Genomic DNA, 27,782 nt, shown 5'->3' with positions numbered 1-27,782 from the left:
GACAAGGAGAACGTTAGATTTAATATTTTCAATTTGTTTGGGGTTCTCAAAAAAGAAAACTTATTTTATCATGAATCTACTTATAATTATATATTTATCTAAATACCATCGATCTGGCTATACTCGCGATCGGTCGGCTGTTTATCTCATATATATATATATATATATATATATATAAGTCATGACCCAATTCTGTTACACTTTGAAATGTGGGTGACTGATTTGGCAACTGTTATGAGTATTAACTTAAACTTGAACTTGAACTATTGTGACATGGATTAGAATTGTTCAAATCTTCTCTTTCAATTTCTAGATTTGTCTTTTGCCCGTTAATTGATAGTTTCAAATGTATTGGCCCTGTACGCAATGAAAAATGTATAAAAATTGTGACGAGTTGTCAGCTTTTTATCCTAACTCGGTCATTCACTGAGTCAATGAGACGCCGTATGTGGTGTAGTAGGAATTATAGTTCTGAAAAATGGCCAAAAAAGGTCGATACTGTTTCAATATTTAAACCTCTAGCTTAAAAAGTACATATTTAAATCTGTAAATAGCTGTTTTGTTGTGTAATTTATTATTTGTTTAAATGTGTATTGCCACAAACATTCAATTTTTATATATAATATATGTGTAACTGTAACGAAAAATTAATGTCTAATGACACCGTGTAAATTGCCTTGATTTTATATATAAATCAAGGCAATTTATATATAATAATTAATATATATTATTGTATAGCAATATAATATTTCCCACAGAAAGTAACCAAAAGTTAGCGTGCAATAAATTCTAATATTGCAATAGTACAATAAATCTTCAAAATTCATGACGTCATCAACGACAAAATCTTAGTTTAAACCAATTTTTACTCTCAAATATTATATTGCTATACAATAAAAGGGTTATTGCATGAATATTTGGGTATATTGTCCCTCGTAGAACATATATTGCACTCGCAAGCTCGTGCAATATAAAATTCTACTCGGGACAATATTCCCCAATATTCATGCAATAACCTTAAATTACGGCATGTATTGAGGTCCTAAATTTCTATAATCTTCAAATCAAGTTTAAAGCACTTTTATTTTTCCTTATAGAACGCTTTTTCTGCAAAATTCTCACAAAATTGATTTTTAGAGACATAAGATGTGGTACGAGTGCCAATGAGATAACTCTCCCTCCGAAACACAATTTATAAAAAATAAACCATCACAGGTCAATTTAAACTTTTTAAATCTTATGTAGGCCTATATATTAACTGTTCCGTTTCAAAATTTATTCTATTTTTTTCATCACTACTATTTTTCTTAATGATTTTAGAGGGCAGTATAATTACAAACAATTTGTTTCAATGATTATTATTAATTCTAAATGAAATATAATGACAAAATATATTTCGGAATCAATTTTATATAATTATTTAATATATATATATATCATTATGTGTCTCTGATTTTAGAATTTCGATATTACATTGTACTGATCTGTATTGGGAATTACTTCTCATATTCTGTAAACCCGTATAAAATTCTCATAAAATACGAATACCTCTTTGATTTGCATCAAAATATAAATAATAGACAACGTTTCTTAATATTGACAGTTGTATAACCCCGTTATTTCTGTTTATATAAATATACGTCCTTGACAATAAAATATAGTTATTGTCCAATCGTAAACCACGCACAGAGTCACGTGGACTTATGTAAAAAAAATATTACCATTAGATAACGTGGAGAAAAATGTCAATCTAGCGTGTAGCTTTTCTCTATGTAGAAAATGGTTGATCTGGCAAGACAAGCGTTTAATACTAACAATTTTCTTTTAGCTGTGGAAATATTTGAGCGTACAATATCGCAAAATGGACCGTCAGTGGATTTATATTTGGGTTTAGCTGATAGCTTTGCCAAAACAGGACAGTTTAACAAGGCATTTGAAACATACTCTAGTGCTTCTCGTTTAGGATCTATATCGCCGGAAAAATTAAAACATTTGGTGACTAGTTTAGTGAACTGTGTAAAAGGCGAAAAAACTCCAGAGCAAATGTTCAAACAATCACAGTGCTTGTTCACATGTTTAATCTGTAGGGGCCTGCTTAAGGAACCAGTTACAATACCATGTGGACATACTTATTGTAGGAGTTGTCTAGAAAAGGGCCAGTCTAAATCATGTAAAAACTGTGGTGTAGTACATTATTATTTGAATGTGTCACGTTTAAAAACCAATTTTTTGATATCACGGGTTGTTCAACAATGGTTTCCCTCTGAATGTAGGGCAGCCGATTTAAAATCAAAAGGAAACACTTTCATGGAAAGGCATAAATTTGAAAGAGCAATAGTTTTATATTCTGAGGCCCTTGAATTGGGTAAGTAATCCTAGTTGTGTAACATCACATTTTTGTTTCATAACATTATTTATCCCGGAAGTAACTTTCACCTGGTTACCGACAAAATTTATTTTATGTACCCTAGCTCTGTATTAGCTCTAAATACCAGTTTTTGACATTGACCTACTTATGGAGAAAACAGTGTATGTGCATGTGTTTATAATACAGATTGTAATCGGAATTGTATAATGGTATATATGATCTAATGTATTACCTAATAGTCTTCAAATTTCTTGTTTACAATCTAAATGTATACATGTAGCTATTGATGCTATGTAGTTTGGTTGCTAGTCACATTTTGACATTTTATCATATTAATAACCAAGGTTGGCAGAAAAGCGGTCAATACTGGTATTGACCATGCCAGTGGTAAATACTGCAGTGGTAAATACCGGTATTTACCGGGAAATACTGGGAAATACCGGCAAATACTGGTTGATTGAAATTTTGAGTGGTCATTACTATAAAAACCACTATCTACTTGGTCAATTATAATTACAATTAATAATTAATTTATATAGAAAGTGTTCAAATCATTTTAATGCTTTCATTTCTACTTCTATTGTAAATTCAAACAGGGATCTACATTGATTAATGTGTACATAATATCATAGTAAAAGATAAAAACTTTTACTTTCAGAGGTATATCAGTGTTCCAGCTAGGCCGTTTTCAGAGGGCGCGGCGCCCGCCCTTTTCCGAGTGGCGCCCTGTGCCCTTTTTACAGTTTCCAGGGCGCCCTGCCTTTTTTGAAGATCGATTGCATATTAATTTGCGTATTGATATGATACGCTATTACTAAATTTTACCTGGGGAAAAGATTATGACTTTGTTTACCACCCCAAGCTAATCAATGGTTACAACTGGTGTCATAATCTGTTGTTATAGGTAATCCGTTTATCGGATGGGTCATTAATGATCATCAACATTAATTCGTTTAAATAGAATTGGTCAGTCGGCAATTATATTTGAAGAAATGTGCATACAACAACTTGGGCACAATTTGCGATGTTTACCGTAGTTTCATGGAAGAAACGTAATGACAGAAAGTTGGAAAACCATTATAAACTCGTTGAAGACATTGTTTTACTTGTTTTCTGTAAAATAAACAGAAAATTCAGACGTATTTGTCATTGACTGCCTTCATTTTTGATACGAAAATAACAAAATCGGCCGCCATATTGTGATCATATTTACATCATATTTACGTACTGTTTATAATCCTCCAAAGAAGGAGCACACCCGTATAAAGAAAGATAACTCAATCTGATTTTTTTCCTAGCATTGAGTAACCCATTTACATATTCTAAAATGTGTCTCCATACTTCTTGCTTAAGAATATATATGTTTAGGTATTTATTTTGAGTTATGGGAAAAGTTAAAGAGGGTCTTAGTAGCAGTGTTGGTAGGGTGCCTTGGTCATCTTTTTCTGTATTCTTTATTTTTGATACTATTTTTCACTGTTGCTTTATATCCTAAAATTGTGAATTTACTGAGCACAGCTGTTTTGTGCTGTATTGCCATCAAGCACAGCAGGGGTAGAAAGGTGAAACTGGTAAAATGTGGTAGACCATAGAAACAGTATGAAACAGATCTCCTTTCAAAACATACAGCATATAAAGTTCAACTGTGCCAAGCAATGATAAAAAAACTTGTGTGACAAGCTGCTTGACAAGTTTTTCAGCCTTAAAAGTAGAAAGATAGAGTTCTATATGGGCTAAAGATGTTGTTCTTGTATAACCTGTGATTCAACGAATAAACACAAATGTTTGATTAACATCTTTTATTAAAATATGCCCTTTTCATATTATCATATCGCGCGTTAAATGCCCTTTTTCAGGATTGGCACCCTGCCCTTTTGAAAACCTAGCTGGAACACTGTATATACCAGTAACCTTATTATAATTGCAATTTTCTGTAATTACTGAACATCACAATAGAAAATATCTGACATCACAATGGAAAAGTAAATTTTGTATGACTTCTAAAGATCAAGCTTAAGCGACACAGATTTTCTTGTCAATCAGTCCAGAAATCTAAATAGTGCTAAGGTTTATTAATAACAAATTTCACTTTTTCAGCGCCAACAGATCATTTATCCCTCAGCAATAGATCACATGCCTACGCATTGTTAGAAAATTATAAAGCAGCTCTTGAAGATGCAGAGAAAGTTATTGAGATACGTCCTGACTGGCCAAAGGTAGGCATTTCTATAAAAAAAAACACTAACATAACTAAATGATTCATGAAAATAAAAAAAAATCAACTATTTGACCTTCATTATTTCAAATTCATTGTAACTAGGAAATCTTATTCTTGGAAAGTAATTAAAATTAATTAAGTGGATTTAAGCCAAATTTATAGCCCTTAATATTAATGAATAAAAGTAACTTTATAAACATGATAAAGGTTTAAACAACAATAAACTAATTCCTGATTATTCAACAGCATGATTAAATTATTTTAAATGTAGGGAATAGAAAGTTTAATTGATATACTCTTATGGCTGCTGTTTTCCTTTTTTACATTGATCATGTTGATATTTTTACATTGTTTTATTCTAAAATCACTTATGGCTGCAGTCCATCTATATTGTGTTCAAGAAGTATTTTTTAATGTCAAAAGTAGAACATTTCAAAACACTTTCATATTACCCATGACTAATACTGTTATAGAATGTAGGGCAAAATGTTACAGGACCAAATGTCAATTCAGATTTGAAAGTAATCGAGATCATACACTTTTTTTTTAACATTTTAGTTTGGTTTTTTTAAAATTTATAACAATTGTTTTTTTTGTCCTCATTTGATGAAATCATTTAAATTACTGTTAACAAATTATCTTTTAGTAGTTGACCATGTTCATGTAGGGAATGTTTTTATAGTAATTATAATGTTCTATCAAATATTCAACTGACTATGACAAGTACTAGTTTTTGCCAGTATTTACAAGTTATTATTGCCGCTTTTTATTGCTGATTAGGTAAATACCAGTATATTTTAGATTTTTTTTGTATACCTTAAGCATATTTCCTAAAGTCCAGATAATATTTAATATAGCTGTTCAAAATTGGACAAGGTGTCATAATCATGACAACATGTTCATGTACATTAATGTATATAAATAGTTTTGTTATCAAAAAGGAAATAAAAACTGTTAATTGCTATTTTCTGTGTTTCACAGTAGATGATTAACAAATTAACATGGTAAATGTAATTGGTTTGCTCTTCTATATTTTATCCCATATGCGAATTAAAATTCATACATTGTTTAATAAAATTGAGAATGGAAATGGGGAATGTGTCAAAGCGACAACAACCTGACCATAGAGCAGACAACAGCCAAATACATGTATAAAACAACATTTACATTGAAAATCAAGAATTTGAAAACACCACCAGTTTTCTTTTGTGTTTTTGTTGTTGTTTAGTTGCTTTCTTCATGTAGAAGACTGACTGAAATTTATGCTTATTAACTAATACTTTATTATTTTTTTAATGTAAATTAGGCATACTTTAGAAAAGGACGTGCCCTGTTTGGACTGGATCAGTATGAAGATGCTGTTGTCGCATTATTACAATGTCTTGCCCTGGATCCCTCCATAGCTAGTGCTAAAGATTATCTATCTAAGGTAAAATGATATCATGCTTCTTCTCAAAGTTATGTTTCATATACCATGTATACATTTTGTATGGACAGTCAAAGAAAACTGTGTTTGTAGGTCACACTCAGGACCAGATAAATCTGACCTTGCATGTATAAGAGAGTTGACCTTTGAGTTGAGGTTTAAAATACATTTATAGATATAAGAAGATGTGGTATGTATGCCAATGAGATAACTTTCCATCCAATTCACAACTTGTAAAAGTAATCAATGCATTACTTCACAGAAAAATTCAGAGAATAACCTGAGAAGATTGGTATAAGACTGGTATTTGCTTAAAAGATGTAACCTTGAATATACATGATGAATGAGATTTTTATTTTTTGTTTTAAGAAAAGTTTAAAAAATAATTCTAAATAAGTATAGTAGGAGCAGTGGTAGAATTTAAGCTTTTTAGTGTACTGGCCAGTCGGACCAGTGGACTGAAAATCTAATTGTTCCGGCTCCAAATCTACTGGTCCTGCAAAAATGGCATTAATTTGACAAACACTTATTTATATAAGTGATAGACGTTTACTTGGACAATACTTTCTTTTACATATGTTTCCTTTATTCCCGTAGATTTGTTGGGCTGTTCTGATTGTTCATGAGCAAGTACAGATTGAGAATCTAACTCAAAATTTGAAGATCATGTTACAAAAATACATTTCTGATCTATGTCTGTCACTGCAAATTTTTCACATGTTACACAAGTCATAACATTGCGATGGACTATATAATTTAACCATTCTCGATCTTTTTCCGAGGATTTTTTATATTTACTTTTCCTTTTTGTTGATTTCCGATCTTATTTCTGGTTGTCACTAATTTAATTTTTTTTGTCCGGCGGTTTAACTCCTAAAAAATGTCCACATTTTTTGTTGTTATGATGGACGCTCACTTGAGATATTAATTAACTTGATCAATTGTAATACTTAGTACCCCCAGTACCGTGGAATTGAAAGACTGCATTTTTAACCAAGCAGCTATCCCTATTTATTGAAGACTAGATTTCGCAAGTAATTTTGTTTTGTAAACATCCGAGATTACGATGTAAGCAGTGATTGTTACGACAAATTTCTACTGGTCCGCCAGACCACCAGCTTACAAAATCTACTGGTCCAATGCAATTTCTACTGGTCTCGGACCACTGGACCAGCACCAATTTCGACCCCTGAGTAGGAGTGACTATTTATATCATGATAATGAGATCTGTGATTTGTCTTTTGAATTAAGATACACATGAATATTAAACTTATAACCATGATTAAAAAAACTGATAAGAATATTAGATATTTTTCAACTGTCGAAATAGACTATTTTTGGTACTTTTGTAAGCACCACCTTCTATAATTTGTCTGTTATAATCCCTGATTTATATTTATATTTGGTGTTCATCTAACAACACTTTTTTGATTGTTTTTGTTTATATATTTAATATGCTTATACAGTGGATATATAATTGAGAACTTAATTACCTCTTGTATTCATTAGTACATAGAGACCTTTGTTTTATAATTAGTTTTGTATATAGGTCATGTATGTAGGTGAAAAACATTTGTTGTCCTATATGTACATTCTATAGATGTCTCTTGGTTTATTAGTGCCTTTTGGCGGCTGTCAGTTACATAACTGATATCTAATTTTAGTCATGTAAATATGTATAATGAATTTAAAATAGAAATTTGATAGTACATTTTGTAACCTTGTTGCCTGAGGTTTTCCAATCGAAGGTCATGTGTTTCTCTTGATATTCTAACTTCCTCCTCCAATAAAAACTAATTACCATGAAATAGCCCAATAGTGATGAAAGTGGCAATCATTGGAAACCTGAGGTTTTCCAATCAAAGGTCGATGGTTTTCTCCTGGCATTAAAACTTACTCCACCAATAAAATCTGATCAAAATGAAACAGTGCAATAGTTTTTAATTTTTCTCCCTCAATAATGATAGACTACAAACAGAGAATTTTCTTTCATTAAAACAAATGTTTATATTGTAGGCATTACATAAAATAATCACACCTCTTCCTCCGGATGATCCAAAGGCAGCTGCTCTACACCAACAGATGCATCCCTCAGTCCTGCAGCAACTTATAATGTCAAACTTCCAAACCACTCAGCTTCATCCATGTGTAACCATGGAACATGTTATGCAGTTAAAAAATATTATAAATGACACTTTAGAAGCTGCAACAAATTTTGAAGGGTCATCGAACATGGACCAGAAGCCAAACCAAGGCAGGGTAGGTCAAATACAATTGTACTTAATGTTATTTATTTTGGATGAATTATTTGTGTAGTATGCTTAATCTTATATTTGGAATTCAGCTTTTGTGTCAATTATGTACTGTAGAATCTTGATAGATTAGACCAGCTATTACTAAAATAGATATTGACTTCATTTGATAAGTCACATGACTTATAATCATACCTTTAATTTTGCATGTATATATGTTACATGAGGAAAACAAATTAATGCCCAACGGGAATCATTGAAATTGCAACCCTGTCACTAACAATTTGTTACATGTATGAAACATTTTAATTCCATTAAGAAAAGTAGTTCAACTGTAGTAATATGTAAAAGGCTTGTTGGATATTGATAAGATAACAAATACAAGAATTTAGATACACTAAAGTTTTGTGGGAAATCGTAATAATTTTTATTGCAACCAATTTTAAAATATCTGATAAAAACTTTTAAAAATACATAACATGCATAATGAATGAATGTCCAGTGACATTTTGTTATGTCAATGTCCAGTTATTGATTAATTGTCCAGCATTTACCAACACTGAATTACATAAAAGATTTAATTACATGACCACAGCTTCCAATAGTATATATTATATATGTGTTATTGATATTAGATAATTTGTTCTTCAGATAGCCATAAATATAATATCGTTCACTATATAACATATTTCATGAGGCCCTATTTAGGGGTTTCTGGTAATTCTAATTTACCAATTATTTTACCTGTACAGATAATTCCTAGAAGATTAATGTGGAAAAAATTATTTTTGGGTTTTTCATGAATTAGATAATGAAAAATCCTCTTAATATTCAATTATCATATATTTGGATAACATAATCAAATAATCCCCTCTAAGTAGCCTTGAGTAATCAGAAAAGTCACATTTATGAACCTGCAGTCACATAAATTTGATATAGGTATATATAACATGTATAAGTGGGCAGTGTTATATAAGCAAGTTACATAAACACATTACTAGACACTGTGCTTGCATTGCATAAGGAAGAACTTTTATTTGAAGTCTGCAAATAGATCCAATACAATAAATGTAAAAAAAAAATCATTGCTTCAACAATTTTGTTTCTTTGAAATGCATCCAGATTGTGCTGGTTATGAAACATCAGACCTTTTTTACTTTACATAAACACATGATACATTGATAAGAGGTCATGAATTTTTATTGATGTTCATGAATGATTATGGAGAAAACTTAAAAAATACAATTTACTTTTGGTTCAACCATTTTGCTTAGATTTTAAAAAATAGAATTAGATTAATGGGTGACAAATTACTAGTTCTTAATCAAATAAGGAGATGTGGTATGATTGCCAACAAGACAACTATCCGTCTGTTCAAATAAGTGGATATTAGCAATTAACAGGCTATTATTTGAACTTGGAACTATTATCAATTATGGAATTTACATAATTTCTTGACCAGTTTGAAATTTTTTTTAATAAATTCCATGTTTATTCTATACTTTAATGTTCTGTGCTGTGCACAACATCTTCTATTACAAAGAAGATAGTACATTTTCAATAGAATGTACTGTGCCGTGCACAACACTATCTATACAAAATTCACTGTGTGGAAAGTGTTATGAACAGCTCAAACATTATGACACCAAATAAAAATGGAATCTATTAAAAATTTCAAGCACAAGAAATTATGCAAATTCCATAATTAAAAATAATTCCAAGTTCAAATAATAGCCTGTTAATTATAAGTCACTGTATATATAACCTTAAGCAATTGTAGGTTACTGTATGACCTTCAATAATGTTGTTGCCTCTTATAGAAATTATTGATGTCATGTTTCATGCAATAAATAATCGGACAAACATTAAATATTCCTAGAAAAGTTAATAATAGTCAATTACTTATGGCCATTAAGGGACATATCCCTCCCCCTCTCTCCTACTCCTAGACCAAAAATATATACTTAGAGGAAATTGAATTTAAAACTGGGAATAAGGAACTAAAAAAAATAATTGAATGAAATATATTTTGAAAAATGATGAAAAAAATCAGAAATCAATCACTTTTATAACTCCCCTACCAAGTTTTATTTTTAAAACATCATTGTCAATGTATATGTCTCCTCCCTTATTTAGATAATTATTCACATATTTAAAAACAAAATCTAAAAGTTATTAAGTACGTATACATGTGTACCATACACATCCAAAACATTTTATGCAGAATATATGCAAATGTACTTGCATTTATCAGAAGCATAATATATTGTTCTCATCATATGCATGGCAGAGGGCACACAACTGATTCTTTCCCTGTAACTTTTAACGTGTTACATAAATGTGACATAATCTATGTTACATACATGTGATATGATCTATGTTTATGTAATAAAAGTCAAAAACTGGGTCAGTTATACAACTATTTGTTAATAGTACTAAAAATAGAACAGCCAATGAGTTTAATGTTCTGTGAATTTGCATAAAGGTTAGGAAATATAAGGCATCTTATAAATATCTTTTTTCTTGTGAATTTAAGTAGATTGATTGATTGTTGGTTGCTTAATGTCCAGTGGCAAATATTTCATGCATGATCAGGACGAGAACAAGTTTACAATAAATACAATAGGCAAAATGATAGGTAGGTCTTGTTATAGAGGTCACCCTGGATGAAGGTCAGGGAAATTTGGACTGCCACTGGAAAATGAGGGTATATTGGATGAGGACAGAATATCAAGCGTAAAAAATTTAAAACAAAAACTTTTTTATGCCCCTGCTTCCAAGGTGTACAAATATGTACATGTATATACCTCAAAACAATGCCACAAATGTATTAATAACATTGAAGATAAAATTGACCTAATGGGGGGGGGGGGGGGTGTACTTCATAGGGCAGGGAAGTTCTTTATGGGGCAGAAACTGGGAGAAGAGGGGGGAGTAAAAAAAAAGATATTTATTGAGGAAAAAATTTAAAGGATTTTTGTCTGGGGGCAATGTCAGAGGGAAGTGGTAATTAAGTTTTTTGAGGGGGGGAATGGTATTTGTATGGTGAGAAATGGGAGAAATGGGAGCCCCTGTCAACCCTTTCAATATAGTAGTTAGTGCTGTTACGATAGAATATTGAGATATAAAAGTATAAACCTCTTAAAAATTATTTAGTTTTAAGACATAAGCAGTCTCATTTAAAAGGAGATATATGTGTATATGTACATGATATATAAATTTATGATTTTTTGCATCTTTACAATGTTAAGTATAAGCAGGATGTATATTTTTTCAATTTTGTTTATTTTAATGAAAAATGTTTTCTAAATGTATGATATATATTTTGACAGGTAGAGAAGATTTGTTATAGAAACAGCCAACATGAAGCTATGGAACAAGGCAATGAAAGAACAAAATGTAGGTTTATTATTTACCCTTGACTTTTGACCTATTTTTACTGGCATGATGACCTTTGCTATAACTTACATGCAAAAGTTTTATTTATTGGATTTTTTTTTATCTCCAAGGTTTTTTTTTAAACAAATTGCTGAGAAAATAATGGTGTTATTCAATCTTAAGTAAAATATTGTAGCTTTAATATGTTAGACAATGATGGATATTAACACAGCAGCACTTAAGTTTATGAGCTGTCTCATTCCATCGTTGCATTGTGAAACAACCCTACTGAGTTAAATCAATAAATTCTTAAAGGCCAAAATTCTTTCTTAATTAAGAGGACACATATTTAACAGTCATTTCTATGTAAATTAAATCTTTATGGAAAGTTGTACATATCAAACAAGATTATTTTATTGGTCATTTAAAAAAAAAAAAAACATACCAAAAAAAAAATAAACCTTCCGTTCAATCATTTATAATTTTTATTACAGGTGCATCAGCTCCAAATTCTAGATCAACGTCCCCTATCTTGCCATCAAAGAATCCAAGATTCAGGGATGATTTAAGTCTCAGTTTGAAGAGATCCAGAAATCCAAGTGGTCCATGTCCATTAAGTCCATCTAGAGAACCTCCTGCTAAAATGTTTGATATGACTGGTTGCAGTAAACGTGGTAAGTTTGTATACCTAAATGTTTTATATGGCTGGTTGTAGTGAACGTGGTAAGTTTGTATACCTAAATGTTTGATAAGGCTGGTTGTAGTGAACTTGGTAAATCAGTTAACCTAAATGTTTTACATAACTGGTTGAAGTGAAAAATATATGATATGAATTCAGTAAATTGGAACTACTATGATTTAGATTATGGAGAGAGAATCAATGTGCAGTAGACATGGTTGTGGTTATTGTAGTGCATTTATGATTTATTTTGGTTTCCAATATATTCAAGGTGAAAGTGATATGTCTATTATGTCTATATATTGGTGACAAGGCCATGCCATATTTACATACTAGTTATGAAGGAGGCATTATTATGATACATTGGGAGAAGGCCATGCCATATTTACATACTAGTTATGAAGGAGGCATTATAATGATACATTGGGACAAGGCCATGCCATATTTACATACTAGTTATGAAGGAGGCATTATAATGATACATTGGGACAAGGCCATGCCATATTTACATACTAGTTATGAAGGAGGCATTATAATGATACATAGGGACAAGGCCATGCCATATTTACATACTAGTTATGAAGGAGGCATTATTATGATACATAGGTTGTCTATTCATCAACCAAATAATATGCCTCTTCAATATTTACTATGACATGTTTCTTTATGAATTGAAAAAAATAAGTTTCTTTTTATAGATTATAAAAAATATGAAAAATAATTCTAATATCATAAGCAGACAATCCTGATGAATGTTTCTGTCAATTAAAGAATGATACATGACCATGTTTACACCAAACATATCTGTCTGATATACCATTGTATAAAGGGCATGTAGGGCATTAAAACTAGTGTGATGAAAAAATTATAGCCTACAGACAATGATAAAATTCAAAATTTATAACTGTAGATCCCACGTAATTGATAATGGTAATTTAAGGAAAGATCTTCCCAATTTATAAATTATTTATAAAAGTTTTATTTTCATCTGAAATTGAAAAAAATATATATATACAGAATTTATAACATGTATAAAGTGCTATTTTCATTTTCCATCCCCATTCTTATTATACTAATAAGAACATACACAACTTTGAATTGGTTATTAAGAAATATAGTTTAAAAAATAGTGATGTTGTTAACAATGGTTAAGCATATGTTGAGATAAAGCATTTGAAAATATGTAAAAAATGAAATGTATGTGTGGTTCTTTTAACATGTTTAATGAAATAATATTGTCTATAAATAGACATAGAGAATGCTATTTAATGAACCTATAGACAGTATAGTAGGATAAACAGTTTAGAACTGATACTAAATAACTGAAACATTATCACTTGTAAACTATATGTGTGAAAAGCATGACGTGCGGGTATATAAGTGTGTCAAATTGCCAATAATGTACCTTTCATAATTACTTGTGAATTAGATTTGTTAAAACATAGAAAAGCATGTTGTACAAATAAAAGGAAAGAGATATAAATTATATTGATTAAAACATAGAAAAGCATATTGTTCATTTAAGGGAAAAATATATGGTACTTAACATTTGATTAGTGATCATGGTAGTTTAATCAATAGTCTAATATCTTTTATTAGAATTTGATTTAGAGAATCTAAAGTACCTTATAATTTAAGCTGATCCTTGAACTTCTATTTAAGAATTACTTAAGCTCTCAGTTCAGATTGTTCTGAAACAACTATAAAAAAGAACAGAACTATAAAATATTAAGAATTTATCACCCTAATTTTATCATGTAAATGACAAGCTCTAGAAACAGTTTTACTGATTTTTATATATAAATTTTCTTGCATCTTTTTATGGCATTTTGTTTTTAAATTTGTCTGAATTGAAGTATTTTTGAAAATGTGCTGTTTTTTAAAATTTAGATTCCTTGAAAGATGAAAGTGAAAGAAAGATTCCAGGAGATTTGTTGAACCGTGACGACTTCGACTGTAGCTTGTGTTACCGATTGTTGTATGATCCAGTCACCACACCATGTGGTCATGTATTCTGCCGTAGATGTTTAGATAGATGTTTAGACCACCAAAGTTCCTGTCCATTGTGTAAAAGCTCCTTAGCTGAGGTAAATCTTCATTTTACATAATTTTCATTAGTTTTTCTTATTTATTGAAGAGATTTAAGTTTACTGTTTTAATCTTTTGAATGACTAACCTCTATAAAATCTCAAATAATGAAAAACCTTAAGATAAAAAGTTCATGACAATTTCAAGTGACAAACATACACACATTAAAATACAGAATAATTGGTTAAGGTCAGAATACTGTTTTCATTATGTATATAACTCATTTTTGTAGTACCTAGCAGAAAGAAGACAGTCAGTTACTGAATCGGTTCAGGGTATATTACGGACATACTTCACTGAGGACTATGAAGAAAGAAAGAAAATCCATGAAGAAGAATTGGTGGAGTTTACTAGGTAATTGCATTGGTTGTTTTAAAATATGCATTAGAAGCATGAAGTTCATATTTTAAAAAAAGTTACAGTTTTGGAGATATAGGGAAAAAAAGTAAAATATATATAAGTTAAGTAAATATGTTATCTTCAATATCTTTATCATCATATGATGAGTACATTTACAGTACATGCAATTGAAGAAGGAATTTTCAAGAGAATTAGAAATAGATTTGACTGAAGACCTCTGTCTTTTTGTTTAATTGCTTGGTTGTTGTCGCATTGATGCTATCCCCTCATACCCTCTATTTTCAAAGCAAATTTACATCAAACTTCATGTCCTACTTTTTATTTACAGAATGTCAGTTGAGGGAACAGCAGAGATTCCAGTTTTTGTATGTACCCAAGCATTCCCAGGAATCGCTTGTCCCCTACATATCTTTGAACCAAGATATAGATTGATGATTCGACAATGTATGGAGTCTGGAACGAGACAGTTTGGAATGGTAGTTACTCTCACTGATGACGAGTAAGTTACTCCATTTTATCCCAACACTTTGTTAGTCTCATAATGAATAGTTTTTTTTTCATGAATAGTGACTTTGTATATTGAATCAAGTTAATTGCTTCAGTTTAACTGTTTGTATCACATGTAAAAAGTTAATTGAAAAAAACGAATAAACCATTTGCTAATCAACTACTAATACTGATAAAAACAGATAAGTTTACGTCTTAAAATCCTAAAAAAATCAACAAAGAAAAAAGAAGCCAAACAATTTGTGGTTGTATGCTAAGCTAAACTGGATACAGAATTTGTACCACCAAACATAAATTACAACTCATCACATTATACAACTCGACTCTAATTTTGTTTCAAATCGACAAGATATGATTGTTTAAAAACAGATGTTGTTTCAGGAATCAAACATTAAACAATAGATCAAAACAATAATATGAAAGAAAAACGTTTTCTTTTGCTATTTTTATAAGGTACTAATTTTGCACATTTATCTTTATATTTTTTTTAATTTTATCACAGTGATAATTTTTCTGACTTTGGTACTATGCTGGAGATTCGTGATGTTCAGTTTTTCCCAGATGGAAGATCTATAGTGGATACTATTGGTGGACGTAGATTTAAAGTAACGAGTCGAGGGAAGAGAGATGGCTACAATACTGCCAAAGTCGAGTTCATCTTTGATAAAATGCCTCCACAAGAGAGGTTTCAAGGTAAATTTGATACTGCTTGGATAATTTTTAAAGTGTTTTCTAAAGTTTGCAATGGAAAACTGATGTTAACCTAAGTCTTGTTTGAAATTTTTACTTAAAGTCTGGTATATTTAATTTTTAAGTCAAAATATCATCAGTGTGTTACAATTTTGAAAATCGCTTGCAAATTCAAATTCAAAATTTGCTAGCTGTTTGAAAATCATTCATACGATATAACACAAAATTTGAATGTAAGACAGTGGTTTAGTTCCACACAATTGTAATTAGCATTGACTAATTTAGAAAGCAAAATTTTGCCAAAGCTTATCTCTATAATAGAAAGTACAATGAATCCTATCTATTTATATTAGAAATGTAAATAGAAGACATGAAAATATTAAGTAGGAGAGAGGCTTAGTTCAGATATGTTTCTGTTGATAATTATTTTTACAAAAATAGAATGAATTTTTAAGAAGAGATAGCGTATTATGTTGGTTTGTTTTACATTAATCTCATTAAATATGTACTCTCAATGTCAGACAAATAATTTGATTTATTAATTTATTTTTTCAGAAATTAAAGAAGTACAAAATGATGTTTACAATTTTGCCAAGATTTGGTTTGACGCTTTACCTGGCCTTCAAAGAGAACAAATTCATAAACATTGTGGACAGTTTCCAGCGCTGGACGAAGATTTCACACAGTATCCAAATGGTCCGAGATGGTTGTGGTGGTTGGTGTCCGTTCTACCTTTAAATCCACAAATTCAGTTATCACTTTTAGCTATGGTACAACTTAAAGAGCGCCTAGAGGGCGTAAAGAAAGTTATACAATACATGAGTTCCCGTAGACGAAGTCAATGACTCAGACACATGTTTACTAGATACTCAGGTTTATACGTTACATTGTCCATAGTTGGAATTTGTATTATAATGCAATATATTTATTCTTGATAAGAAAATGTTTATAGATAATAGGATGTATATAAATGTAAATATTGGTTTTATTTTTACTTTTAACAACATATATTTTTGCTTATACAATGATCCACACTTGAGATTGAGATTGGTGTTGCATCTGTCGAAAGTAAATGTTTAAAGATTAGATCAGGTTCTTGTTAATGTTTCTGTAAATTGTAGCTGGTTAAAAGCTCCATTATTTGCTCACACTCTTAATAATTTGAATCATTGATAGGAATAAGATTTGTGCAACACCACTTTTAATTCAGAATAATTTTAAAAAGATGTTCAACATGTATAGTTTTGTAGCTACCAGGAAAATGAACATATCCTTTAAATTTGTACATTTGTTGTATATCATAATGTTTGATGTCCACCATTGTTTTTAAATCAAAAGCTTATGAGAAACTTTAGTTGTTCAACATGTAGAGAGAGTATTTTTTCTGTGTTGAAAACTACTTTTCTCTATATTAGAGAATATTTCATTTATTTTTATTATACTTATGTAAATTAACAGGAATTTTTTCTATGCCTTGTAAAATATATAAATATTTGTTCAAGTTAAAAAATTGATATGCTGATATAAAATTATCCACACGATCATGGCGATATATAACCTTGTAAATTTATCGAATAATATATTTATAAGTATGGTATCTAATCTTTTGTAACATGAAAAATGATCATATCTTTTTACATTATTTGACAATATAAGATTAAAACTCTTTTTATATAATTATTATGTCAAGCCTGATAAGCTGGCAGGATATCCCAATTTATAGACTGCTATGGACTTTCATACTTGTATTTAAAAACATAGTTATGCCCAGGGCGTCTTCAGAAAATACATATTTGTTTGTTATGACTAAATTAGGTTTTAATTATGATTATGATTATTTACAGTTTATGTATATTTACATTTTTAAACAAGACATTTTTAAAGTTCAATTTAAGCCAAAATAGATGGTACTTAAAAATGAAAAAGTAAAGAAAACATTTAATTGCTTAAATTTAAAGAGACCAAAAATTATGAAATTCATCCCCATTAATTTTCCCTATGCAACTAAAACATACAATGCTTCTCAGGTATTTAAGTTACACTCTCTTATTGACAGAAGTGAAGCTTTGATATATCAAATATCTCCCTATAAGGAGAGTTAACAGTACCTCATAATGTCTATGTGCATTTAATAACATTTTTTTTTATAATTACACTGTTATGTATTAAAATTCAATGATCCAGCATTTACATCTTCTTGCCATTAATGTCCTCACTGGCTCACTCATAAGATTTATGCTTCAAATGTATAATAACTGCAGTGCTTATGATAGATAGTCCATAATTTATTGCAGTCATTTATGTTTTTTTATTGTGTTTTACAAAAATTAAGATATATCTACATAAAAAATTTCTCATTAAATCATAAAGATGTACTTCTTTTGAATTGAAAATTTTGTTCTGAAAAGAAAATCATAAACATATAGAAACTGACGTAGCTTACATGAAATTAGATTTTACTTGCAGTTTTTATAAAAATTAAACATCACAAACAGCAATGCCCAAGAATATGTTATTCATCATTTTTGTATTAAACATTTTGTATGAAGATATTTGTTTGGTTTGATTAGTGCTAAGATCTAAATGTTTATGACAAGAACTCAATTTAAGTGTACTTTACTTTAATATAACCTAGAACACACCTGCGAATTCGCGGGCATATACAGCTTGTGAACTGTTGTAGTATGATGTTTGTAAAAGATAATCATGTATCCTGGAGAATTTCAGAAAAGGTATCAAAAGCCCTCTCCCTTTTTCCAAAGTTCGATATTTGTTTCCTTTCTGTTAAATTCAACTATTTTCGTGTTTCTGGCCTCAGACCACAATTATTCTTCTCCTTTGCTACAATGCATCTTTTGGTAAAAGTCAAATTAAATTAAAAATTTGCACCGCTTCAAACATGAAATAAATGTAACTACTTATATATAGACCATTATTAGTCTAATAAAATATGCATGCTTCTAGGAAAGTCGGATCAATCACTGCTTTTTCTTTCGAGAGCCTTATTAACATGCCAATGGTAGGATACGAATCTTGTATAAATGACTAAGGGCGACTAAGGCTAATTTGAGGGATGGTCGGAGGGGTCCTGATCCTGAAATCCGGATCTTAAAAACATGAAATCCCGAGATGCAGAATTTAAAGAAATTCATATCCCGAAATACCAAAATCGAAAAATATATTCCCGGATCCTGTATTGATCAATCCCCAGATCCCGAGCTTAAAAACAAATTCCGAAATCCCGAAAAAGGTCTTGCCTCCCTCTAGTCTCTATCCTTCTTTCATTTTTGCCAAATCCCTACTTTCACTTTCAACAATAATTTTTTATGCCCCATTTATGTGCATTATGTGTTCTAGTCTGTACATTCGTGCGTTCGTTCTTTCGTTCGTGACCTCCGTCCATCTGTCCCGCTTCAGGTTAAAGTTTTAAGTCGAGGTAGGTTTTGATGAAGTTGAAGTCCAATCAACTCGAAACTTAGTAAATATAGTGCCGAGTTGGCATTAGTGTACTATGGACACATTCTTGTTTCCACATGTTTTACTTATTTTAATATATATGCAACTGGTATGACCCCTTAAATAGTAAACATTTCAAAGAAAACAGTTAGACAGAATACAGAGAGGATCTATATATTAAAGTAGCATAATCGTAGTTTACATGTAGATATAACGCTTAAAATAATTGTCCTCTATAAGGAGGTATACAACAAATGGAAGTTTTTAACGACCTTGACTGGCTATACAGCCCTTGCACGGTCGGTAAGGAGGTATAATAGTTGTGGTTCTTGCTATATAAGCACCATGATATGGTGAACGCTCTGATTGGCTTATTTATTTTTTTCGATTTTTGTTATCTATCATACAATTGGTTGTTTTAAACCGGAAGTCTTATCTATGACTAAAAGTCAGTCTGATGATGGAATCAATATCTGGACTCCTTTTTTGTCGTTTTTCTCCAAAAATAACTCAATCTGAATAATCATAAGAATGGATGACAAATGCGACTTTGCATGTTACCTATAGAACACAGAGGCATGGTGATTAATAAATCGTGGAAGGAAGAGAAGCGACACACAAAATGAGAAATTTTGAAAAAATGAAAAATGCAATACAAAGATATAAATACATTTTTAAAATAGATGTACTAATATATTGTGAAAAAGGCTGTTGGTTGATAAATTTATACTTGTTAGATTTTCAAAAGTAAATAGCCAAAAATTGGAACACGTTATACCTTTGTTTAGAGGTTTAATGTTTCATGTTAGATTTTCTAATGTTAATCTCTCTAATTTATCTCTATAATGATTTGAATTTGTTACTGCAAATACAGAAGATCAAAATGTGTAAACATGTATCTTAAAAATAATTATTAAGTGAAAAAATAACAATTAAACAGACTGATCCTCATTATATTTGCATTGCATAACTGATCTGTTATTTGCATTAATTATGTTGTTGATAAGCTACAAATATGTGTACATTTTAAGTATTATTTATTTGCTTGTACAGTTAATGTAGATAGAATTTTATGTATTAAGTTTTGTAGCTTTGTAAAATGTTACACTGGAAAAATTTTGGAAGAAATCAAAACTTTCAAGTGAATGTTAAAAGATAAGGTGCCTATTAATACCCTAAATTTTATTTTAAATGCGTAGATAATATCCAAGTTATAATAAGTTATAAATGTAAACAGTTTAACTTATTGCTGATTTCTTGTCTTACAAATTGTTGGTTGTTGAATTTCCTCCTTTTACCAGTAACGTTTACACAATTTGTGTGAGTGTCATCCATTAAGAAATTATGTAGTTATATTATTAAACAAATTTTTATATTAAGATGTAACTTGAATGTATTTTAAGCTTTCAAGTAACACAGATTACCTTGATTCTGTTTCACATGAAAGCTTTACAAATATTGATGGTGTTGACAATTCATAACACATCAAAATGAATAAAAAAGTTTTCTCCATTAACCTAGGCAAACCCTTTAAACTGAAATATTGGGAATGGATGGAATGATATCTGTCAGGAAAACCTATTTCGTTTGCACTAGAATCTACGTCTTTCACATGAAAAAAGTGTTGTGACCTGTATCATTTGTTAGTTGTATAGTCCCCTTATTACATTTTGGCCAGTTGATCTGATAATGAGTGAGTGATATTCAAATCCAATTCATAAAGAGAAACTTATTTGTTTCTTTAAATACAGTTGTTTTGGTCAGTTATATTGTACATAAGCATACTTCTATTGTATCAGATAATTTAGAAAACAAATGTTTTTACAAAGACTATTGAACATTCACATTTTAAACAGTATATAAAGTATCTATAAAAGGATGTTATAATATGGTTTATATAATTTGATTAAGTAAAATTAAAATTCCATATCAGAATAATAATATGCGATTCACATCATAAAGTCTACACTGTTAAATGTTGGATGCTGTAAAATGGACAGTTGTCTTTCCTGTCCTGACCTAAAAAAGCAGCATCTGAATTTTTACGACACATTCTATTGTAAATAAACATGTCGTCATTTTTTGTTTTATTAAATATATATTATTAGTTATTTGCATTTGAATGATTTCTTTATGGCTGACATCATCGAATGTTGTACACTATGTTTTGAAATATTGACCAATTCTTCAGTATGGAGTAAGACATTGATATAGAGCTTCATTATGGTTGAATGAGATTTATACAGTTGACATATTTTTATATAGGGGTTAAGGCCCTTAAAAGTTTCAAAAAAAATCTTGTTTTTCAAAATTTATTTAGATATTTTTCTTGTTGTTTCCCCCTTATCAAAGTAATTATTTTGCCCTGTCTAAACATTGTTCATAGATATGTCATGTTTATTTATTAGAAAAAGGAGGCTATGGTTTTATTGGTTTGAATTATAATTTGTAAGAACAAAGATGATGTTAGCCTTAATGTTTCTAGATATAAAAAAATGGTATTAATATAATATCTACCTCATAATGTACATAACTTCACATAGTTTTTGAAATTTCTATGTATTGTCAAGGATGATTAATAAAATAAAATTCAAAATAGAAAGACTTTATTTATAAGTATTTAGTTTGTCCAGAAAAAATATATGCATTTTGATAGAATGGGAGATTTCAGTTATAGTTTCAATACCAGTACCTGTCCACTGCAAGAAACTTGGATGTTAACAAAACATATATATAAAAAAACTAGTGTTTACAACTGATTTCCTGTCCATAGCAGTTTTGCAGATTTTTTGCTGCATTTCCACTCTATGAGTTGAAGGCATAACTATTTTGCATATAGTTTTATATGTTGTCTCTGTATAAAGCTTCTTTCAGACCATTGGTTTGTTGAATATTTTGCTGTCCATTTACACTGTTAACTTCTTTCATCAAAGGTATTTCTTCTGAATAGTGAGCATTGAAATTATTTCCTCACAGATTTTATGAGCATAAATTCGAACACATTTGCCTGCCTATCTTGGCACTGCCACCTACATCAATCTATTTATGTGAGTAAAAGAAGATGTTATATATTTCGTTATTCAGACAGCAACTGATTAAAAAAACCAAAATGATTTCCAACTATCATCATCTATAGTGTCTATAGACGATACAAAGCATTAAGGAAATGTCTCCAATATGACAAGCTCTAAAAAATTGCAAAAGAGGTTGCATGTAAAGAACGCTACCAAATGGCATGCACTATTCTGGTGTTTTCCTCTCGATGACTGGATATTATCAGTTTGCAAATATAGAGTATTATGACTATTAAGTGTCATAAAGTATCATCAGATGCTCTATAAAGTAACAACTAAGACTACGATCTACACTGCATGCAAATACAAGATAGCAATTTCGATTCACATTTGAATTAAAGAGTCAAAATTAAGATTTCCATAGAAAAAAAAAACAGCAAAAACAGTTCATAACGTTAGACTTCAGCAAACTCTATGTCCCTCTGCTCCAAAAATAAAAGTAAAACATATTTGGTATAAAGTATTTTATCATAGGTTCACAGTTTACAAATTTATCAGGTATGTTTTTTTCTGTGGCAGATGGGGATTATCTAAACCTTAACAACTACAGCTGTAATACCAACACACCATAGTACGCCTCATCTGGTTTCCTTAGAAGGAGGATCGAAAGAATAATCCTTGAATATGAAAGTTGTAGGACATTAACCCTGCATTTCAATGCAGAAAAAACTCAACATAGATACCAGGATTAAATTTTATGTTTACGCCAGACGCGCGTTTCGTCTACAAAAGACTCACCAGTGACGCTCAAATCCAAAAAAGTTGAAAAAGACAAATTAAGTACGAAGTTGAAAAGCATTGAGGACAGAAATTCCTAAATGTTTTGCAGCTAAGGTAAAAATAACATTAACGGTACCAATTTTCCTGCACCAGGGACGAAAGATACCAAACTCACAAATCCAAAACAAACCGACAACGCCATGGCCAAAAATGAAAAAGACAACAGACAAACAACAGCACACATGAAACAACATAGAAAACCAAAGAATAAACAACACGAACCCCACAAAAATCTAGGGGTGATCTCAGGTGCTCCGGAAGGGTAAACAGATCCTGCTCCACATGTTGCACCCGCCTTGTTGCTTATGTGATAACAAATCCGGTAAATGGTCTAATTCGGTAGGTCACATTCATGAAAGGGAAGGGGATTGTAGTTACGACGTACGGAACATATCCGATATCATTTGTGAAACGGTTATTCCATAACGGTCAACCAACTCGTGATGGCGTCCGTAAAATTTACAAAGGGATGATTTCAACTTCACCATTTGGAACCCTTGGTTTAATAGCTTCCTTATGAGCAGCAACCCTCTATCAAGAAAATCATGATAGGAAATGCAAGCACGGGAATATTGTATCAATTGGGAGATATATACCCCGTATACAGGTGCTGCTGGATTGTTGCTACTTAGAAATGGAAAGTTCACAATTGGAAAGCTGAAATCATCTCTTTTGTCGTAAAGTTTTGTTTTCAACCGACCCTAATTGTCAATTTCTAGATGTAAGTCAAGATACTAGTATGACTTAACTGTATCTTTAGTATCCTTAATCTCTAGTTCGATGGGATAGATGCGTTCCACATAGTCACCAAATTTTGAATTATTTAGTGAAAGAACATCCTCTATATAGCGGAAAGTAGAGTTAAAGGATATTGATATTCTTTTCTTCATAAGAAGCTCCTGCATGAGGTGAGCCTCATAATAATAAAGAAACAAAGTCGGCAAGCATAGAGGCACAGTTTCTTCCCATTGGAATGCCGACAGTCTGTTGAAAAACACGTCCTCCGAACGTAACAAATATGTTGTCAATCTAGCATCTTGATAATATCAGTTTCAGAGAATTTTTTGTTTGAATCAGAGTGATCCTTTAGAAAGTAGGATTACTCCGTCCTTAAGACAAGATACTTATATCTACGTTGGCCATCCTTTTTTATGAAGCAAAGCAATACCAACTCTTTCAATTTGTCTTTTAGTTTGGAATGTGGAATACTTGTGTAAAGAGTAGAAAAGTCAAATGTTTTAATACTGTTACAATATGAAAGAGAGTTAGATTGTATGTACTCTAAAAGATCTTTTGAATTTTTAAGTATCCACAGCTGATTCAGGCCACCTCCTGAATAGGCAGTTTCACAATAACATTGAAGCCTGTCTTTGATTGCTGATAAGATAGATGTTAATAATTACAAAGAGGTTTCGTGGAGCACTTGGAAGACCCAGCAATATACAATTGTTTGTAAGGAAACTGATGTAGTTTAGGTATCCAATACAGTGATGGAAGATCCAGTTCTTCATCTAAGGTTGAAATTCCAAAGGAACATAGAACAGACCTAGAATTATCCAGGATTTAAGATAATCTTTTCCTGAGGTAGAAAAGCCTACGTATTTCAAAAATTCAAAAGTGTTGTAAATTTTGTCTTAAATACTCGAAAGGATAAAAAATTAAGTATTTGTTTATTTGAACAAAGATATATTTTGCGCAATTTTTTCCACAGTGTCAATTTAACAACTAATAGGGGGGATGGTAATATATAAGTCTACAAAACATTCGGCATTACCAAATTGTTTGGTGAAGATATAAACTCATATTTAGTTGTTTTTGCTTGTGAGAGAAGCGTCTCTGTCATTTTGTCTCAGGTGGATTGTGATTCATTTGCAATCATACAACCTTTTCTTATTTTTATATCAAAGTTGACATTCGAAACTTAAACTTACCAAATATGAAAATAAAAATGAGTGATGAACTGCATATTAAGTGACATTTAAGGTGGTATTGGTGTCTTCCTCCATCTTGGATTGTAAAAAACAGAGAACCAAAGGTCCAGATTTTCCATCAAGTTAGCAAAATGTGATGCAGGAATGCAGATATTTAATGTGAATTTTCATTTATAAGAACCAATTTATAAGAATATAACTTATAAATATTAATATTTTTACAAATGTTAATTATTTTTTTTTTTTTTATTTTTTTTTTAAATTGGCATTTTTAAGGGGAGGTAACTCTAAAACAGTGCATTTTCTGAAGGTCCTATTTTGTATTTTAGCCGGGAAAAAAACGTACGGTGACCCTATCTTTTCTTTTGATATTCCCCAAGCAATGTCTGAAAGCTATCTTTTCCTGAAGTATTTAACAATTCTATCATTTTGTTTAGTTTCTAATCACAAAATGGTGTTTTTTCCTGTATAATCCATGCAAAATGTGTCATTTTGTCCTGTCCTGTAGCTTGAGAAAATGTGCGGTGACCTATCATTTTTATTTTTCAACATGTATCAATAGATACTACGTTTTGGCAAACTATGAACAAATTCTATCATTTTTATTTTAGACTCCGATACCACCTTAATGTGCTGGAAAGTATGTTATATTTTTTATCCTGCTAACCAAAACATGACAAGTTCTAGAAGTATTGCATCCTTTTTTTCTTCAAAACATTAAATATGTGCAACTTTAAAAACTCAACTATTGCATCGTTGATCATTGTCGCGCCTATTACGAAACTTCTATTTGTTTTATGTATTTGTCATGAGAAATTCTCACTTATTACGACTTGTATGCTATATGATGGGATTTTTGCAAGGTCTACATTTCAGAAATAACTCATATCATGGATCAGTGATCATGATTTTACTTTCATGGTCAAGTCCGTATCTCATCTCAAATACTTTCACCAATAGACCAATTACATTTGAACGTGTGTGGAATAATTGTAAGGCGTATATATTTCCATGATTTCTGTTTGTAGGATTTATTTGACCTTCATCTCATTTTCCTCGTTCTTTGGTCACTGTTATTTTTTTTTTATGATTTTTACAGTTTTGCAGTTACTACATGTATAAGCAATAAGTCAGCTATGTTTGGTGTATGCAATTATTGCAACGTATACATATCTGTCTTGCAAAGTATATCAGACCTTGACTTTTTTTTTGTGTTTCTTTGTTAACTATTTATGTTTAACTCCTACCACACCACAAGCAATTCATTATTCTCTTCAGATTTAATAGTAATGTTTTGACAAAAAATATTTATCTTTTTAACAACTACATATGTTTTGGGTGACAGGACAGCAATATAACATTATTTTTTTAACACACTAACAAACGCAGACTTTGTTGAAAGTTCCATACATCATACTCTCAAAGACAAAACAGACTTGATAAAATTAGATATAGTATCTGAGAAATAGACAAATACAGCCCCGAAAAAAATGGCATTGACCAATGGACAATGAAAATGAGATCAAGGTCAAATAAACCCTGCCGGATAGACATGTACACCTTGCTATCATTCCGTTGAACTATTGTTTATAGTATCTAAGAACTAACAAACTCATGAACATAAATAGTTAACAAAGAAACAGAAGTATACCGCTGTTTAAAAGTCATTAATTGATTGAATAATAAAATCCGAGTCACAAACTATAACCAAGGAAAACACATCAACTATAAGAGAAAAACAAATGTAAATCGCAGAATAACAACGGACATTTTTCATTAACAACAGCAAAAGAGAAAACAGTTAAATTACCAATGTTGATTAAGATAAACACAATATATTTATCGTATCCACTAAATTATACTAAATTCATAAAAAAAAAATGTGCATGTCACATGAATCTATATGTTCTACTTACAGTTATTGACAAATAAAAATATAAAAAAAATATTTAACGTTGCATAAATAGAGAAAAGTCAACGGGAACAATATTTTGAAATTAACCATCTCATAAATTATTCCCTTATTCGGGCGGTCAAATTTTATTTGAATGGGTTTAATGTGTAGCAAATAAATAAACAATTATAACACATGAAATGCTGTTTTTCAAGTAAAATTTAAATAACAATGTTATGTTGTTTTCGTAAATATAGTAATTCATAATCTATTATATTAATTATAATATTATCATGAACAATGAATAATATCTTCCAATCAGGTAGTAAGAAGCATTCACGCACTGACTGTCCATCGTTCAATTCTTAATATCGCTAGGAGACGATATTAAACCACGTGTCATATATACAAATGTCTATGTTTTATGTTACCCCATATTTATGTTTATTATTATTGTAAGCTAATAACTAGGATGGGTTTCTATGTTTATCGTGTCTAGACATTTATTATCGCAATAAGAGGCAAAAAAAACCACCTAAAACCTTAATTCTAATGCAACAACGTTTGTAACGTTCATTTTGATTGGATAACGTCACTTTCTTACATAAAATCAATTGACAATTGATGCTATGGGACGTCCGCGCAAGCGCAGACGGCATATGACAGATTTTAAATACATGT

The 27,782-nt window shown here is 30.5% G+C and overlaps 1 protein-coding gene across 1 annotated transcript; it reads left to right on the top strand.

Moving 5' to 3' along the window:
* The first annotated feature begins 1,703 nt into the window (after positions 1-1,703).
* On the top strand, positions 1,704-22,024 carry LOC143041886 (LON peptidase N-terminal domain and RING finger protein 1-like). Its single transcript, XM_076214022.1, has 11 exons — positions 1,704-2,365; positions 4,466-4,584; positions 5,893-6,015; positions 8,029-8,275; positions 11,601-11,663; positions 12,137-12,316; positions 14,212-14,408; positions 14,642-14,763; positions 15,098-15,268; positions 15,779-15,969; positions 16,522-22,024. The coding sequence occupies exons 1-11, from the start codon at positions 1,780-1,782 to the stop codon at positions 16,809-16,811; spliced, it is 2,289 nt and encodes a 762-aa protein (XP_076070137.1). The 5' UTR covers positions 1,704-1,779; the 3' UTR covers positions 16,812-22,024.
* Positions 22,025-27,782: the final 5,758 nt, after the last annotated feature.

This window comes from Mytilus galloprovincialis, chromosome 8 (genome assembly GCF_965363235.1).
Source record: "Mytilus galloprovincialis chromosome 8, xbMytGall1.hap1.1, whole genome shotgun sequence".
NCBI classification, from domain to species: domain Eukaryota; kingdom Metazoa; phylum Mollusca; class Bivalvia; order Mytilida; family Mytilidae; genus Mytilus; species Mytilus galloprovincialis.
Note: the sequence above shows the minus strand (reverse complement) of the source record. Positions and strands in the feature narration are given on the sequence as shown.

Excerpts from the sequence above, each read along its gene's own strand:
- LOC143041886 (XM_076214022.1), top strand. The coding sequence starts at position 1,780 with ATGGTTGATCTGGCAAGACAAGCGTTTAATACTAACAATTTTCTTTTA. Across the intron at positions 6,016-8,028 it reads CTAAAGATTATCTATCTAAG|GCATTACATAAAATAATCAC; the intron begins GTAAAATGATAT and ends TTTATATTGTAG. Across the intron at positions 15,970-16,521 it reads TCCACAAGAGAGGTTTCAAG|AAATTAAAGAAGTACAAAAT; the intron begins GTAAATTTGATA and ends TTATTTTTTCAG.